The 18,121-nt window shown below is 32.8% G+C and overlaps 2 protein-coding genes across 2 annotated transcripts; one reads left to right on the forward strand and one right to left on the reverse strand.

The window, feature by feature from the left end:
- The first annotated feature begins 9,501 nt into the window (after positions 1–9,501).
- On the forward strand, positions 9,502–15,140 carry LOC127084076 (UDP-galactose transporter 1). The gene is made up of 5 exons (XM_051024465.1): positions 9,502–9,863; positions 11,335–11,584; positions 11,696–11,903; positions 14,302–14,533; positions 14,647–15,140. Exons 1-5 carry the CDS (start codon positions 9,750–9,752, stop codon positions 14,872–14,874), a joined length of 1,032 nt encoding a protein of 343 aa, XP_050880422.1. The 5' UTR covers positions 9,502–9,749; the 3' UTR covers positions 14,875–15,140.
- Positions 15,141–15,673: 533 nt separating this feature from the next.
- Positions 15,674–17,309, reverse strand: LOC127084077 (uncharacterized). Its single transcript, XM_051024466.1, has 3 exons — positions 16,504–17,309; positions 16,092–16,213; positions 15,674–15,999 (listed from the first exon to the last, which is right to left on the reverse strand). The coding sequence occupies exons 1-3, from the start codon at positions 16,900–16,902 to the stop codon at positions 15,840–15,842; spliced, it is 681 nt and encodes a 226-aa protein (XP_050880423.1). The 5' UTR covers positions 16,903–17,309; the 3' UTR covers positions 15,674–15,839.
- Positions 17,310–18,121: the final 812 nt, after the last annotated feature.

Below are 18,121 nucleotides of genomic sequence, written 5' to 3' on the forward strand. Positions count from 1 at the left end.
TTATAAACTCTTTCCACAATTTTTTTCCAAAATGTAAATACTATTATTTAATAAATTTAATAAATCTTTATATTAAAATGATAGATACTTTAATTATAATTTTTAATATTTCTTAATTAATTATTACGTATTATAACTTTTTCATTTTCACATTACGTTGTTCTTCCCCAAACATGTGAAGTGTGAACCCTAAAATGTCATTCTCTTCAATTCAAACTCAACATCATTTTCAATTTCACCTTCTATTCGTTTTCATTCGATTTCGATTTCAATGCTTGCAAGTATGTGTCAAACTCAACATCAATTTCAATATCACATTTTATTCGATTACCCTGGATATCAGTATGGCAAAAACCTCTCTTGCAATGCTTGCAAGTCTTGGATATCAACTTGAATTCACCTTCCACCACTCTAGCACATCAAAATTTGGAGGACGGTTTTCTACTTCTTCTTGAATATACTTTTGTAATTATGTCTCTAATATGCTGCGCTCATCTAACTGGTAGAATTCAACATAATGGTACGGATTGTTAACTACATTAAAACCACACGATAGATTGACTGAACTACTTAGACGAGACACTGCCCTACCAGAGTATTAATCAAAAATAGACTTCAAATATGAATCCAATTTGGTTTTTAAATATTCTTCATCACCACTATCATAAATCCTAGTTGTCATCCATACCACAAACTTCATTTTGCATTGAGGGTCTAATATTATTGCAATCAACAACATCATATTAAGGTGGTCAGGTTTTCCCTAATATTTATTGTACTTTGCCTTCATATTTGTAACCATTGAGCTTACCTTTTTATCTCCCAAATTACACATGTTCAAAATGCTTCTTCCAGCACCAAAAACCTCAAGCATATACATGTTGCTTGTCACATAAGAAGATCCCGAAAATATGATATGTAGCTTCATGAAATATCTGTAGAAATGGAAGGATTAACTCAACATGTTCCCAATCTTCTGGTCTAAGCACTCCTTTGTACTTACTCATTTCATTAAAATATTTCCGATCTCTAAATTCTAACTCTGTAAAGGTCTTGTTATGTTTCAATGCACCCTTTAACATTATCTATTTTGAGTTCCACCGAGTCTCACAATCTCTCCCAACATAACCTTTATATCTAATTGATTTATGATCAATACATTTCTTAAATCTCTGAAACCTCGAAGGAGTACGCCTCACATACCTCACTGATGCACAAATTCTTAAAAAAGAATTATCAACTTCTTCCATCCCATCCTTCACAATAAGGTTTAATATATGGGCACAACATCGTGTGTGAAGGTATTCTCCATTCAAAATTAGGTCATTCTGAGAGAGAAAACATCTTTTGAGATGTTAAATTCCAACATTATTTGAGGATGTGTTGTCCACTGTCACACTAAGCACATGATTTAGTTCCCATCCATTTAAGCACTTGGTAACTATTTTGGCCATAATCTCTCATGTGTAGTATGTGACTTGAGTAAAATTCAAAATCTTTTTTTGTAACTTCCAATTGTTATCAATGTAATGCCCTATGGGACACATGTAATTAAAGTTTTGGATAGATGTCCATGTGTCTGTAGTGATACAATCTCGACGATAATTTTGTGATAAAATAGTCTTCATGTTTGCTTTCTCCACGTCCCAATTCTTCAAAATATCGTGTGCCAATGTATTGCATGATGGAAACTTAAATTTTGGTTGTAAGCCATAAATGAACCTATGTAAATATGGATGCTCTACCTTTTGAAACAGAAGTTCCATGGCTACAAACATTTTTGTCAAGTCCATCCAGCTTACTTCATGGCCAAATTTGGGAACCTAAGGGGATGAATTAACAACTGCTTCCCTATTTTCTATTGAGCTTGAAGCTGGTTCATGCTTCGTCATATTCACCACATTATCTGGATTATCACTACATCTTCTTAAATGAGCTAGCATAGCGCTTATTCCACCATTATATTTGATCAAGGAGCCACAATGCTTGCATTTTGATGACTTTGACATTTCTGTGTTCAGTGACATCGGTGTAAAATGATTTCATGTTTTTTTTATCGGTTTTTACGATTTTGAGGCAAAAAATCAGCATTATTAAAAATTGGAGGTGTAAAACCGATATGTTCTTCTGTCTTAAACGCGGTCATGACTATCCATATTAAAGTTGCTACAATTTTGTTGAAAAATTTTAAGCACCCGTCAGATCTATATAAGGAAAAGCTAGATGCAAAAGCAATAAGAAAAATTCTTATTCAACAAATTTTGCTGGAAAAATTCTTGTGATCACAATACATAATAGAAGCACATAAAGAATCTTCAACCATATCCAACTATTGCAGAATTTTTAGTACAATTTTAACAAAGATATTCGAACTACGATCGTAACTAAATTCATAATCTGTAATGTTACGAATAGCCATTTAAAATAGGTTTAGATGAATTACCAATCTTATATGAACTTTCAGGTACTGTGTGATATAATTCAAAATGACGTAGAGTCTGCCAATGAGAAATTCTATGAACTAAATCTCTCATTGCTTGATGAGACTGGGTTGAAACATTTAGCAACATATGAGAGACTGTGGATGCTTGTGCGTTTCCCTCCAACATTAGCCCTTTTCTAGGGGGACGCTGCTTATTGGAAAATAAGTTGGATAGTAATTTGAGACTAGACTACTATGGAACCATGTCCTCTACGTACAAACATGTAGCATTACTATTACATCTTTTATACTTATGATATATCATTTACCTTTTTTGCACAATCTTTAGCTAGCTATGTGTTATGGTGTGTGACAAGTGGAAACTACGCTATTCAACTCTCCTTTTATTCCATACCAAATGGTTCATCACAATTTTTACTATAGCTGCTAACTAGATTCCCCAACCATTACTGTACAGTTTTTACTATAGCTGCTAAACAATGTTCACGCATAAGAATACAGACCAATATATTTCTCATCAATTTTCACATCTAAAATATAAAGCACAACAAACAAATAAAGATTAAGACAACAGTAAGTAAGTTATTTCAATTTAAAGTGAAATTGAGAGCAGAAAATAACAGGTTTATCTAAAAAAAGAGTCGAGAGAAGAGTTTGCACGAACAAGATTGGAGTAGAGAAGGTGTTAAATATAAATATTTACATTTTAGATAAAATTACGGAAAGAGTTTATAACAATTTAAATTAATTTTTAAATTCAATTAGATTAATTGAATTGATTAAAATAAATAATTCAATTTATTAATGTATAAATTATTTATATTTTTTATGATTCAATTCAGTTCAAATTAAAATTTTATATTAATTTTTGAACACCCTCACTACATATCATGACAATGACATAAAGAACGGATATAGTCCAATGACAATTTCGATGAAGAGAATATAATCAGGAACATCCACGATTGGTGATGAAAATATTGCTATTTGAACCAAAAAGTTTTTAAAAATCTCCTATATAAACCAATGTTTTTAAAAGAATCCATATTTGATTTTCAATTTTATTTATAAAAAAACCACAAAAGACAGTTTTTTAAAAATATATAAGAAAATCAGTTTAAAATTTGGTGAAAAAAAACCAGTTCTTTTAAAAAATTAATTTTAAATTGGTTAAAATAAATTAAACCAATTTAAAATTATGAACCGATTTTGAACTAATTTTAAACCAATTGAATTTGTTTAATAGATTAACATTTTTTGTTAAAGTGGTTTTTAAGAAGAGATTAATTATTATGTACTTTTAGTGTACAAAGTTTTACACGGTCAATTCATCATCATCATCTATTTGTATTACTTTATAGGTGATTAAAATAAAAGTCAAAATCTTTTTAACATCCACACTAAATAATTGTGTAAAAAAAATTATATTAATAATATATTTCAATAAATTTTTTTTAAGAATTATGATTCGATTCAATTGAATTTATCAACCTCGAACCCTCCTCACTTGTATCTTGATGACATTGATATTTGTTTTATATATAAAAAAATGCTCAGCGTAGAAACTCTACAAAATTATCCTTTTATTAAGGGAGTACTAAAGAAAAAAGAAAAACAAATTGAATTGCAACCTAACAAGTTTGATGAATATTCGTTTTGACGAATCGCTAACGAATATTCCTATGATAATTTATTTTGTTGGTCATATTCTTATGATAAATAATAACATTAATTATGAAGCTTGAAAACGGGACACAAAATATATTTTTGCGATCTTTATAGTCCTTTCCTCTCATCTTATAATTTATAGAATTGTACTTTATACACAATCAGTTATTTATATAGTTTTTAAGATAGAAGCAATTAAAGTTGGATATTTTTAATGAATACGGTAGATTATTAGTTATAAAATAGAGAGAAAAAACTTTTGATTTTATATGTGTTAGAAGAAGAGTACTAAATAGAGTAAAAATGACATTTTAATTGGAGTTGATTCGAATATAAGAAAGAATGATTAATCAAGATTAAAAAAAAAATAGATTTTAGTTCATTTCGTTTGAGTCAAAGGAAGTTGCCATTTGAAAGCATAAAAAAGTTGGATTTGAGTCACACTTCAAAAGAACAAACTCGTGTTTGATTTGAGTTAAACTAAAGTGTGACTCAAGTCACACTTCCATAGAGCAATTAAAATTTTAAATGTTAGGGTTTGATTCGAGTCAAGGAAGGGTGTGACTCGGGTCATGCATCCTAATCCCAAATCCATTTTCTAAAATTTGTTCATGATTCTAGTCATGACTTTTCTTTATACAGTATGAAATGCATGTTATGTTATGCAGAGATGCAACAACTATGATGGATATATTGAATTGGTGATTCGGGATCAAAATCGGGGTGTGACAATTACCAAAATCGTCTGCTCGTAAGTATGGTTCTATTAATTGGCCGTGTGGTATATATTCACGTACACAACATCAAAATCTCTTTGGGTCCTAACAAAAGATAAATAACGAAATAAGTAAGAATAAACAATAAACTATAGTATTAAGGAAGTTAAATAAGCTACAGTATTAATAAATAATAACTTACAAACGTTGCAATATTATCGATAGTTCCTCGATGTTCATCATCCATTATTAATAGAGACATTTTTTGAATATTTTTGAGTAGATGTTGCTGACAAAGTGGGTAGGTTAAGAGTATGTTGCATACAAGGTAGATAGGTTGATGGAAATGTTGAGAAATACATCAATATTTATAGATGGGAATGGTGCAATCACGTGATTTTTTTTGCATGTCATTTTAAAGGGATGCGTCATTGTGTATGGCGCATATGTTGTAATTTTGAAGCATGCGTCATTGGGTAGGACACCTCCTAGGGCAGATGGAATCGTGTAAGGAATCATTCAGGGAGTCGTGTAAGGAATCATGCAGAGAATCTTCACAAAGATTCCTTATAGATTCTCCTTATAGGGTCATGCATGCAAGTCTCCTTCTAGGTTGTATTTATAGGATCATATATGCAGAGAATCTTGTAAGGAATCGGTGCAAAGAATTGCATGCAAAGGAAGCAGCCATTACAAATGACGCCTTAGCGAAAAACTTCAAAGGATGCGCCATGTCCAAGGGCGCATGCATTACTTTTTGGAATTCTATCATCATCTCTATTTAAGTGCATGTTGATACAACTAAGACACAGCTCACACTTTATTGTCACAACCAGTACACGATAATACATTGCATCTTACAAAAATGGCTTCATCACCACAATACATGATCAATGCCCATACCAATGGTGAAATATTTGAATGTGAGTTACCCGATTTTGATTTTTGTAATACATAAGTTACTTGGTTTACAATAAATAGACGATCAAATTCTTCACATTTGAAACAAATAATAGAAAAGAAATTGCAGTGTAGTCGGGTGGGACAAATCATCTACAAAAATCCAGTGTTTTTTGCAGACAACCAAGTTAAGTTTTATCAGCTGAAGATTCGAGATGATGACAATGTTCATAATATATTTCTCACTCATGAACATTCTGGGTTCAACGATATTAATTTATATATTTTACAATAACAAAATCAGTTGTCTCAGTTTGTTGATCTGTCACAAGTATTATGAAACCGACGACGATGAACAAGTTGAAGTCGATGTTGTTGATGAGGAAGAAGAAGAAGAAGACAATATATTGGTTGATGAAATGGTGAACGGTGAAACTGTTGACCACCAGCAAGAGCTATTACCAGCTATTCATGTATATTGTCCACCTCAACACATGACAAGCTTGAATTTGGGTGCAGATGAACCATCGTCAGATATATTTCACAATCCTTATGTGCAAACTCAAGGATCATTAAAATAAGGAGACAAATTTTGCACAAAAGAAGACCGTGTCAGAGCCATTAAAAAGTATCACATGGAATTACACCTAATTATAGGGTTGATCGAACTAATGTGACGAGGTATAAGATCTTTTGTCGTAATGAGCTTTGCATGTTCTGTTTGTCAACATCTTAATTGAGAAAGAGTGATTCTTGGGAGATAGATTCTATGGGTCCAACTCACACTTGCATAATCACCAACCCGATGCAGGACCATCGCAAACTCGACTCTAAGTTAATATGAGATAAAATTTTGTCTATCATTAGCGATAATCCATTGTTAAAGGTGAGTACAATAATCTCTCATATCGTTACACAATACAATTATACTCCCTCATACATGAAGGCATGGATAGCTAGGACTAAGGCAGTTGAAACAATGTTCAAAAATTGGGAGGAGTCGTACAAAGAACTTCCAAAATACTTGGTGGCACTTAAGCATTATGCTCCAGGGACTATTGTCAATTTGGAAACCTTCCTGTCATATACCCCAGACGGGACTTGTGTTAGTGGAAATGGCATATTCCACTAACTCTTTTGGGCGTATGAACCATGCATCAAAGTTTTTGCTTTCTGTAAACCTAGTATACAAATTGATGGAACATGGTTGTACAAGAAATATAAATGAATTCTACTCATGGCAGTGGCATAAGATGACAACAAGAAAAAATTCCCAATCACATTTTCTCTGGTTAAAGGGGAGACTACTTGTGGATGGAGTTTTTTCCTAAAAAATCTATGATTACACGTTTCTCCTCAGCCTAACTTATGTTTGATCTCAGACAGACATCCATCAATTGTGAGTGCCTATAAAAATATTGAAAACGGCTAGTAGGATCCTCCTTAAACACATGTGGTCATAGTGTTTGACCGTACTAAAGGTTCTTTCAGTGTTGTTGAGTCAATGAATCACAATGAAGGGAGGTCGATGGGACACTATTGAGTGGAACTAGATAGAGGTTGGTGCGACTATGGAAAATTCCAAGTCTTTTGTATGCCCTGCTCCCATGTCATAGCGGCATGTGCAAAGGTTCGACATGATCCTTCCAACTTACTATTCGCCGTTTACAAAGTCATAAATCTATGCAATGTTTACAACATTAGCTTTTCGGTGGTAGCAAAAGAGGATTATTGGTCTACATATCAATGGGACATACTCTAGCATAATGAAATAATACGAAGAAAGAAAAATGGTCGCCATAACAACACGTGTATTCAAACCAAAATGGATACGACGAACAAAATTGTGAGATTATGTAGTTCATGTTGTCAGCTCAGACATAATCGTGCAAATTGTCCTAATGTTGAACCAAGCACACCAACATAATTTTAAATGTAACTGTTTTGCTTTATATTAAAAACAACTTTCATTTCATAAATATCATAACATTCAGTTACAATAACTTGAAAATAACAACTAAACAATAACTTAAACAACAACACAAACAACTACAACAATTAAACAACAACACAAACAAATACAACAACTAAACAACATAAATATAACATAACTATGTGATTACAACCATCGAAACAATTTTGTGAGAACTATACATCATTATGTGAACATCTCTGTCAGTTTTAACATTCACCCAGAAAAGAACTTCTCCATTTTGGTTGAACGTGGTATCAAACCTTTGAATTCTTCTGATCTTTTCACACTCTGCAATGTCTCCATCTAATCAACGGATCAAAGTCTTATTAAGATGTTCGAACATCTCTATATTTCATAGTCGAATCTTCGTCGGAGGATTTACTGTCGAATAAATTAAATCACAATTTCTCTTGTGAATATAAGGACACATATATGAAGATATTTTGAAGAAAAATTAAAGGAGATTGAAGAAAAATAGAAAGGCATGGTAAGAAGATGTGTGAAAAATAATAGTAGGGGATGTTATATTTATAGAGGTGAAAAAAAGCAGTAGCCACATGGAATGACGTCATAGTGCAACAAGGCAATGCATGCGCCAATTGCATTGGTTTGTGGTACATGCAGTAGCCATTAGGCATGACGCCATAGTGCAACAAGCAGCAATGGATGCGCCATTTTACATGTCGACTACTTTAGTCGTGTAATTTACTTTTGTTTGAAAAGTGATTATATTGATGATTAATTTGAAAAACTGATTATTTTAATATTATTTTTGAAAATAGTGATTATTTTAAAATAAAAAATTTCAATAAATTTAATAAAAAATCCTAAGGGAAATATGAGACAAATAAAATAAAATAAACTCTCATGCCCACGAAGTAATGGCATTAGACCAATGACTTAGCCAAGTTCTATGATACTCTTGGTCCCATTTTATGGGTTTGGGTCAAACTTGGCATGTGGTTGGCAAGTTCGGACAAGTTCATAGAGCAATTGAGTTAGGGATGACCATGGATAAGTATGGGCAAAATACTCATTTATATATATATATATATATATATATATATATATATATATATATATATATATATATATATATATATATATATATATATATATATATATATATATATATATATATTGTTAAAATTTCAAATAAAAATTAGTTTAAATATTTTTTTCTTAAATATTATTTAAGCTATTTTATTCTTTTATCTTAAATATCAAAATTTCAAACAATATATTAAATATATATTTATTTCAAACAATATTTTAATATTCAATAATATATATATATATATATATATATATATATATATATATATATATATATATATATATATATATATATATATATATATATATATATATATATATGAAAAAAAGGATGATGCACTTAGTAAATTTATTTTATACTGTCAACCAATGACGACCATATATTCCACTAAATCAGATTGAAAATTTTAAAATAATTGTATGACATGGTAAAATGATATATTATTATTGGATGACAATGTAAAAAATGCATCACCATTAAACCTATATATATTAAAATTAAATTTTTTATTTTTAAAAATAATTTAAATTTTTTTTAAATGTTTATAATTTTTTTTTTAAATTTAGTTTTGAGAAGCAACCATAACCATAGAGTAAAGATATTTAGGAGAAGGGTAACATTTTTAGGAGCAAAGTGACTCAAACCTTGTAACTCAAATGCTTTTGGACCCACAGCACAACCCCCTAACATAATTAAAATAAAAAACTCATAAAGTAAGTAACATAAAACAAGTTTTTTTTTTAAATACTTAAAATTAAAATTGAATTAAAAAAATAAAAGCAGGCCATAATTTTCGAAGGTTTGATAGAAAGTGACAAATAGAAACATTTGAAAAAAGAATATCACGATAAAAGGCAGAGAGAAAGAAAAAAGAGAGAAAGGTGTGAAGAAGAGTAGAGAGGAGGATGCAAATTACATGAGAAACCAACACAAACCTCCTCATTCACCACTCTTTCCTACCCTTTTCTTCTTCTCTTTCACTATTTTCTAATGGAAGAAACCTTTCTTGTTTTCCACTGGACCCTTATCAGATCTCTCTTGTCTATCCTTCAATGGTGGACTTTCAATGTCACCGTTATCATCGTCAACAAGTGGATCTTCCAGGTTCTGTTTTCTCTTCCATTTTTCGATTTTTAGCCCCTTATTTTACTCTTAAACCTATGCTTCACTTATTTTTAATTCACAGCTATCATTTTAAATTCCTTATATATCAAATGGTGTGATTTTCAATAATCATTTTTTAATTTAGTTAAGTCACTAGTTAGGTACAGGGAGAGGGACCTTTGTATTTGTTAATTGCTATTTTGGTTCTTAGAATTTTAGTTGTTCCAGATTTTTTTTTGTGTTTGGATATTATTCTGCTATTTAAGTAGCTTATAATTATAAAATAAAAATATTATTTTTCTCCCAAAATCAGCTAGAGCTGTTATGGTTCCAGAGTTGTGTTTTTGTTACTGATCTACATACTTTTGTGCTACATGTTGTTCACTGCATGTGAAACTGAATATGGATTTGAATTTGATTTGAATTTGATTTTGATTTTCTCTCTTGGCGAGGTCGAAATTTGATTTGGAATCTCGGATTTTTCGTGTTTAAATCTATCTTGGATTGCATCATATGAACCAAAACTGTCTTAACCAAAATATGTAGAAAAAATAACTTTATGTAACTGTCATAAACTACGCTAGAGCTCAAGTAAGTGTGAATGTGATTGTAAATTGAATTAAAAATGATCCTGACCAATGTAGTCAAGCGCGAGATCTTAAGTAGGATAGCTCGGCTTGTGAAAGATCGTAAAACTCAGATCGTTAGCACGGCATGTAAGATTCTCCTGAAGGGAAAAATGATAATTTCATACATATATATATACACAAACATTCAAAAAAATGAGAACTAAATACAGGCGCACATAAAAAGCCCCAACACGTTTTTTTTACGATCTTGACCCCGCTAGCGACGAAAATGATCTTTCTCTGATTGTAGCACTCTCAGGCATCCTTAGCACGTAAGATTTTACGATCTTACGATCCAACACTCAATCTTGACTATATAGATCCTGGCAGATCAGATGCGTTGTTAATTTGTAAACAAATAAATATGGCATCAAATTTTCAGTGGTTCTGGAAATGTATATTTTTTCTTGTGAGACTGGGCTTTAGTGTATCTAAAGTATCGAATTCTATGTTTTGTTGGTAAAAAAAGGTCTGATGGTTTTCTTAGCTTGTATTCCTGGTTCCTTGAAGTCGGATCTATATTTTGAAAGGAGTTATTAGTTTAAATTTTTAAGGAGAAAGGAACAGGGGTGTTATATTTAAAGGTTTCTTTAATGATGGGGTTAAAGTCTAGAAACAAATTATTAGGACCTAAGTGATTCTAATCACAATATTGTTTCGATATTCTTTGTTTTTGTTCCATTTATAGTGAAGAAAGGTTTATCAATTTTTACAACTTCTTGCACAGTCCACATTGGTATTTAGGACTCCTCAATCTTCACCTTAAACACCCAATCATCATTAGTCATAGTAAAGATTTGTATGGATTATAGCAAATATTTTACTTTATTTTCTATTTGCAGAAATTGGATTTCAAGTTTCCCCTATCAGTATCATGTGTCCACTTTATCTGCTCAGCCATTGGAGCATATGTGGTAATTAAGGTGCTGAAGCTTAAACCGTTGATAAGTGTTGACCCTGAAGATCGCTGGAAAAGAATCTTACCTATGTCATTTGTGTTCTGTATTAACATAGTGCTGGGTAATGTGAGTCTACGATACATCCCAGTTTCTTTTATGCAGACTATAAAGTCATTCACACCTGCAACCACAGGTAAGGTTCCATATTCAGTTTTTAAGGGTTAACATTCCTGCCACATTTTTGCTACCTGCATTATGTTCAAACTTTAGCATATTTTCATCTGAACTTGGTGAACTTGCACAGTTGTTTTGCAGTGGCTAGTGTGGAGGAAGTATTTTGACTGGCGTATTTGGGCTTCTCTTATACCCATTGTTGGAGGGATTCTTCTCACATCTGTAACAGAGATGAGCTTTAATATGTTTGGATTTTGTGCTGCCTTACTTGGCTGTTTGGCTACATCTACAAAGACCATCCTTGCAGAATCTCTTCTGCACGGGTACAAGTTCGACAGGTACTATCTTTATGCTAGAAATTTCTATTGTTTGCAACTTTATACTTTGGCCTTCTTTCTTTCGTTTCTCTATTCTTCTGTCTGGAATTCTGGAATTTCCCATACATACAGACTATCCACTACCCAGCCATTTGTGTCTGTAAGACCTATTCCTTATAATGGACAACAGGCTTTGAAATCCTGTATTATTTTTATTAGTCCATTTTTTATTAACTTCTCTCCAATATAGACTAGGAAGTATTCTATATTGGAGCTTAGAGTTAGGACATCTATGGGTGCTCCCAAATTTGATTGCAGCAAGCCTGCAAATGTTGTCACTAATCAGCACCTTTCAAGCATAACAACCAAAGTCTTTTAAGCTACGATTCAAAATTTACTGAACTTAGCCTCCCACAAAAGTGGCTTGCGCGTGGGTAGTTTTGTTGTGAAGTGTTAAAATATTTAATTTAGAAGGCCCGTGATATAGAGTAATTGGAGAGGTCCAATTATCGGATCAGCAACAAAAGGGCCTACAATATGGAAGTAGAGGTCCTAGATTGTGTTAAGAACTGAGGTGGCAGATGGTTAGCATTGGAGGGAAATGATTTACTTGGGAAAGGAGAATTTAACAGAGGTATACACAGAGAGAAGAAAACTTGTTCGGTGAATTAGGCAGAGAAAATTTTATGAGGCACTTAGGCTCCGATATTTCTATGTTAGCTTTGCTTTAATTTAATGTACATCTCTTTGCGCTGGTGCCATCTTGGGTGAGGCACCAAAAACAATGCCTCACTGGTGTGCCAAATTGAAATTACACAATACTCATTCTTTCATATATTATTTGTTTTTCCCATGCCTATCCTTCACATGTCTAGATTTTGTCGAGAACCTTTGCATCTTCATCAACCTTCCCTTTAATTGCTATCTCCCAACAATGAACTCCAATCTACCCAGTGTGATTGTCTAATCCCATCTACCCCCTGATCCACCGATATCTAATTGGTTACCCTTCCTAGCATAAAGGCGGCATCTCAACATCACGTCTCACATGTCCTATTCAGAAGTGCTTCCTGTCTTGGTAGCACCTTTTATTGGAGTAGCCTTGGTGGCGGCCTAGTCCTTTTCACAATGGCCCTCAATGTCTAGTCCTTTGAAGTTGTTCAGTTTGTTTGAAACACGATGTGTACAAAAGAGAACATTCTGTTCAACAAAATATCCCTCAAATCCACTATTTATTGAAAATATATGATTACAAGAGTTTTCCGTCTATAATCCCCAGAACAAAGCTCCTTCCGATAATGGACATTCCTCTTGTCAGCTACGACCGAAAGATACAAAGAGTACCAGTGAATCTCCACTCTAGCCCCATTCCTCTCTGTATATCCTCCCTCCTGACAAACTTACCACATCAGCATTATCCTCTAATTTTCAGGGTTTCAAGCTCAGTAGTGCTTCCATTGTTAGTCTGCACGCCATTGTACTAACCATTGCAATGGTTGGGTGTTAAGGATGAGGTTCTTTATAGAAACGACAGTCTCTCATCATGCCGGAAAAAATAGATGTAGACAATTCAGAGAACATTGGGGATTGGTATTAATTCAAAAAATATGTCTGTCTAAACCCATATTTGTTAATTTTATAATTGATATATCCAATAATATTTAATAATGGGCCACTGGCGAGGCACCTAGGATGGTACCTCTCACCTGTTCAACCAGAACTATATTCTGGCTTCTATACGTAATGAGTGTAAATTTGTAATCATTGGTGATCAATATTTGTGTTGCACAGTAATACTTTAACAGAGGAATGCTTTGTAGTATAGACAATACACAATTGCACATGCATCTTAATTGGAATAATACTGGCCATTAAAATAAAATGACATTTTTGTTTTAAAAACCAGGCTGGTTTATTCTTTGCATTTTTGTTTGAAATAATTCATTTCTATCTTGATGTTGTTGCTGGGTATAAACTTATGCAACTTGTGTTAGAACATGGGAAGCCATATATATTTATGAAAAAAATGAACTTTTGCAAATTACTTATCTTTTTCATGTTTGCATTGGATAACAGCACTAACTATTCTGGATGTGTGCATCGAATCAAATGTCCTAGTCTATAATACATATAAAATTACCACCACAGTGGTAAAATGCAATAGTTTTGCATTTTGTATTATGCTTTTTGGATGCTTGTGCCCTTCTCTTTTCTCCAAACTGTGTGTTAAATACTCTTTTAATTCATTGATGCAAGATGTTTTTTTCTCGATTACTTCTCTTCACCTTTTATTCCTTGCATTTTTCTTAGCCACACGATACTTTGTTCTACTCCCATGCACATGTTGGTTTATATAAATTGCTTTGCCAAGATTTTTCTGCTGTACACAAACTAAATTTTCTTTTCATGTTATCTTTAGTATAAACACAGTTTATTACATGGCACCTTATGCAACCATGATATTGGTGCTTCCTGCCATGTTACTTGAAGGCAATGGAGTTCTGGAATGGCTTAATACTCATCCATATCCTTGGTCGGCCCTCATCATTATTTTCAGTTCTGGGGTGTTGGCTTTCTGTCTTAACTTCTCCATTTTTTATGTGATCCACTCCACCACTGCTGTAACATTTAACGTTGCTGGGAATCTTAAGGTGAGATCTATAACACAATGGTTCAAGCCACTAACTATATTTTTCTGTCTTTTAACTTTCAATTAAGTTATTTTGCATTCTCTAAATTAACCCGAAACATGTATTTTGTGCAGGTTGCTGTTGCTGTCCTTGTTTCTTGGCTGATATTTAGGAACCCAATTTCATATTTTAATGCCGTTGGGTGTGCTGTGACTCTTGTGGGTTGTACATTCTATGGCTATGTTAGACACTTGATCTCCCAACAGCCACCGGTTCCAGGAACTCCTCGGACACCAAGAACCCCTCGGAGTAAGATGGAGTTGCTTCCACTTGTAAATGACAAATTAGAAAATAAGTTCTAATAGTAATTGGTTTAGCCACATATGAGGTTTCTTCTGTCATTTGGAAGACAGATATAGCAATAGGTCTATAAAATATGAAAGTGACTTTGGTTATTTATTGTGTTAGATTACCCCCAAAATATTTAATACAAGATTCTTTCTTGTTTCTTCAGTCCTGAATCTTTGTGAGTTGTGTTTTTTTTCTAGCATAGAGTTTGTATGTAGCCCAAGGGCGATGATTGTTAAGTTATTGTTATTTTCTAATGAATTGGACTTAACATACCTAACAGTAATTTGTCTATTAGTGTTTCTGATGCATGTGATACATATATAGTTTTAACATTATGTGCTAGATACTTATTTTTGTATTCTTAGTTCAATTACCAGTACAACTACTATTGTGCTACAATACAAGGACAAACATAATTAACAGTACTTCAAACAAGAATTGGGTCTCAAATCCAAAATTTTCTGTTTCCATTTCAATGATTCTTATCAGTGTGCTATTTGTCCAATTGTATTTCAAATGCATGTGATTTGCAACAAAGATAGTGTTAGCATTAAAACAATGCATGTTACTTTTTATAAAAACTTTGAAGAGATTTTCAGCCAGAAAACTGGAGAATTGTGAGTACAACAGGACCAATGCAGGTTACTTATTATTTGCAGTACAATAATAATGTGCTGCAATGACTTTATTTTCTAGATCTTGCGCAGAATAATCAACCCAAAATATGGATGAAAGTATTGTTCACAAACATGAACCAGATGGTGATTTTCAAACATGTAACTGGGTACCAGTTACCATGATGCCTAAAAATGACAAGACTTATTACATTAGTAAAGTTTCGATACACAAGTCAGAATTAGTTACAAAGTGAGATAGATTATAGTAGATAACAATAGAAATATGAAGGTTAATTTATTTCCCCATTTATCACTCTAATGAGATCTAAAACTATTACTAGCAGATGATAAACTATAATCTAAGCCAAAAGCCAGAAGTTCTTCTGCCACCTGGTGCTGATAAGGTAGCCATTATTGCCCTGGCTTCTCTTCCTTACTCCTATTGTCAAGCACTCTGCATTATTGATACAGTACTCCACAAACTCTTCTGTGCTACTGCAGCTGCTACTTCCACACAGACTGTAAAAAGTAATGAATAGAATACATACATGAGTAACAAGAGAAATTTTGAAAGTATGGTATCAAAAAGTTGCAAATTGTTGGTGTTTTACCAGCTTAAGAGGGAAGGTGGCTTCTTTTGGCCTAGTACCAGGATAGAGACTTCCAATTTCTTGACCTGGCTCATCACTGTGTCAAGTTTTGGTCCTTGAATTACAAGTGCTTCCACTTCCACCTATGTCAGACCATAACATTATCAAAAACCTTAATTTAAGGAGAAGACATAAAAGGGAGACATGTTAAAACTTAAAAAGAAAAGCTGAAAATAAACACTAGGGACCAGTGCATGCATCTCAAAGTTCAGACACTAGCTAATGCCATCTAAAGAATAGAAAAGTAAGCATCCTAATTCTTCATACTTAATATTGAAAATTGACATAATTTTGAGTCAAGATTTGCAAAGCAGTATGGAACTTAGGAAAAAGAGCAAAATCTAATTGAACTTAAAAAACTAAAGCAAGTTACCTCTGGCTTGCAATCTTTGCAAAGTGACCCAAGATGATTAACAAGATAAGCAGAAGAATAAGATTCAGAATGAGCCCTTTGAGGAGAAACAATGTGAAGCAAAGTGAACAAATCACCCTTATTAACAACATGAGTAAGTGCCCAAATCATAGCATGTTTAGAATGTGAAGATCCATCCACAACAACCATGACTCTTTTCCTCACCATCATGCCACTACTCTCTTCATTTCCATACATGTTTATGTTAAACCCTTCCATTTGGTTCAGATTAGTTTCAAAATCACTACAAGTCACTCCCGAAGTGTTGTTGTAGGTGTTTTTTCCACTCCACCTGCTGGATGTTGATTTCCAAGTTTCCTTAGCACTTAACTGTCTCAAAAATGAAGATGAAGTTGGCATTATGAAGTGAAATTGGAGACCTTTTTATGTAACACCACAATAATTGCTAGTTGAATAGGTGAAAATGAGAGAGTAGGGTGCTAGAGTGTAGCAGAGGCTTAGTTTGGCAGATTATTACTTACTATGCTCGGAAAACAGACCTGCTACAGGAAAGAAGAGAGAGAAACTGAGAGAGAGAGAGAGAGAGAGAGAGAGAGAGAGAGAGAGAGAGAGAGAGAGAGAGAGAAGTGATGGCATGTGGGGGTGGGGGGAGACGTAATGCAAATAACAAAGTTGTTGGGAGAGGTTTTATTTTTTGTGCAGATTAAAGTGTCACGGGAATCTGTGGTCTGTTTGGTGCATGATGAAAAACTAGAAATTTATGAAACCTCTTTCATGTATTTAAGATTCCTTTGTACATGTTTTGTCATTGTAGCAATTGTAATTTTTGTTATAGATTTTGTTTGGTCATTATACAATCTGACTCATAATATTGATATAAGCCATAACAAATGATGGGTTAATTAGCTTATGTCACGTAATGCACGTGATGTGAAGTGGTCCATCAATAAAGAGTAATGTCATTAGTTGGATCTATTAGTACTTCTCTCTCCATGCTTTGATTCATGCGCATGGATCTAAATTTCAACATTAGCATACATACCATAGCATCATGTTGCATTTCCATCACTATCGTCGCGGTTTGAATTATCCATATGTAGTTGAGTCTAATTCAACTCTACAAAATTAATTTGTAAGAAAAATATTATCTTCACTTCAAATTATATCTTATTATCCGATACGAAACTCTTAAATTTTTTTAATATTTGTAGTAAATACTATTTTGAGGTGAACATTAACGTAAGGCAAGTCACTTAAACCAAATAGTAATCAATCAATCAGTGTTCCAAATAGAGCTAGCGTAAGGGAAACATCTATAATAATATATATTTAAGAATATGGAGTATTATTTGTTCTGAAATTAATTGCTACTAATTAACAATGTAAAAAAAATGATGCAAGCTTTAACTCCATGGATCTAGTTTTCTGTTGAATATGGTTATGATTTTAAAGTTTTCACCATTTTAGAAAGCTCGGTGAGACAACCTCACCGTCCCAAATTTAAATCAAATTGATTGCACCAATTTTTTTATATAAAAATAGATTTGTTTATTTGTCATTCAGTCAATTGTTTCAGAAATCTGACAAATAATTGTGATTAAAATAAACGTAAAGGCTA

This window comes from Lathyrus oleraceus, chromosome 5, assembly GCF_024323335.1.
Source record: "Lathyrus oleraceus cultivar Zhongwan6 chromosome 5, CAAS_Psat_ZW6_1.0, whole genome shotgun sequence".
Lineage (NCBI taxonomy): Eukaryota > Viridiplantae > Streptophyta > Magnoliopsida > Fabales > Fabaceae > Lathyrus > Lathyrus oleraceus.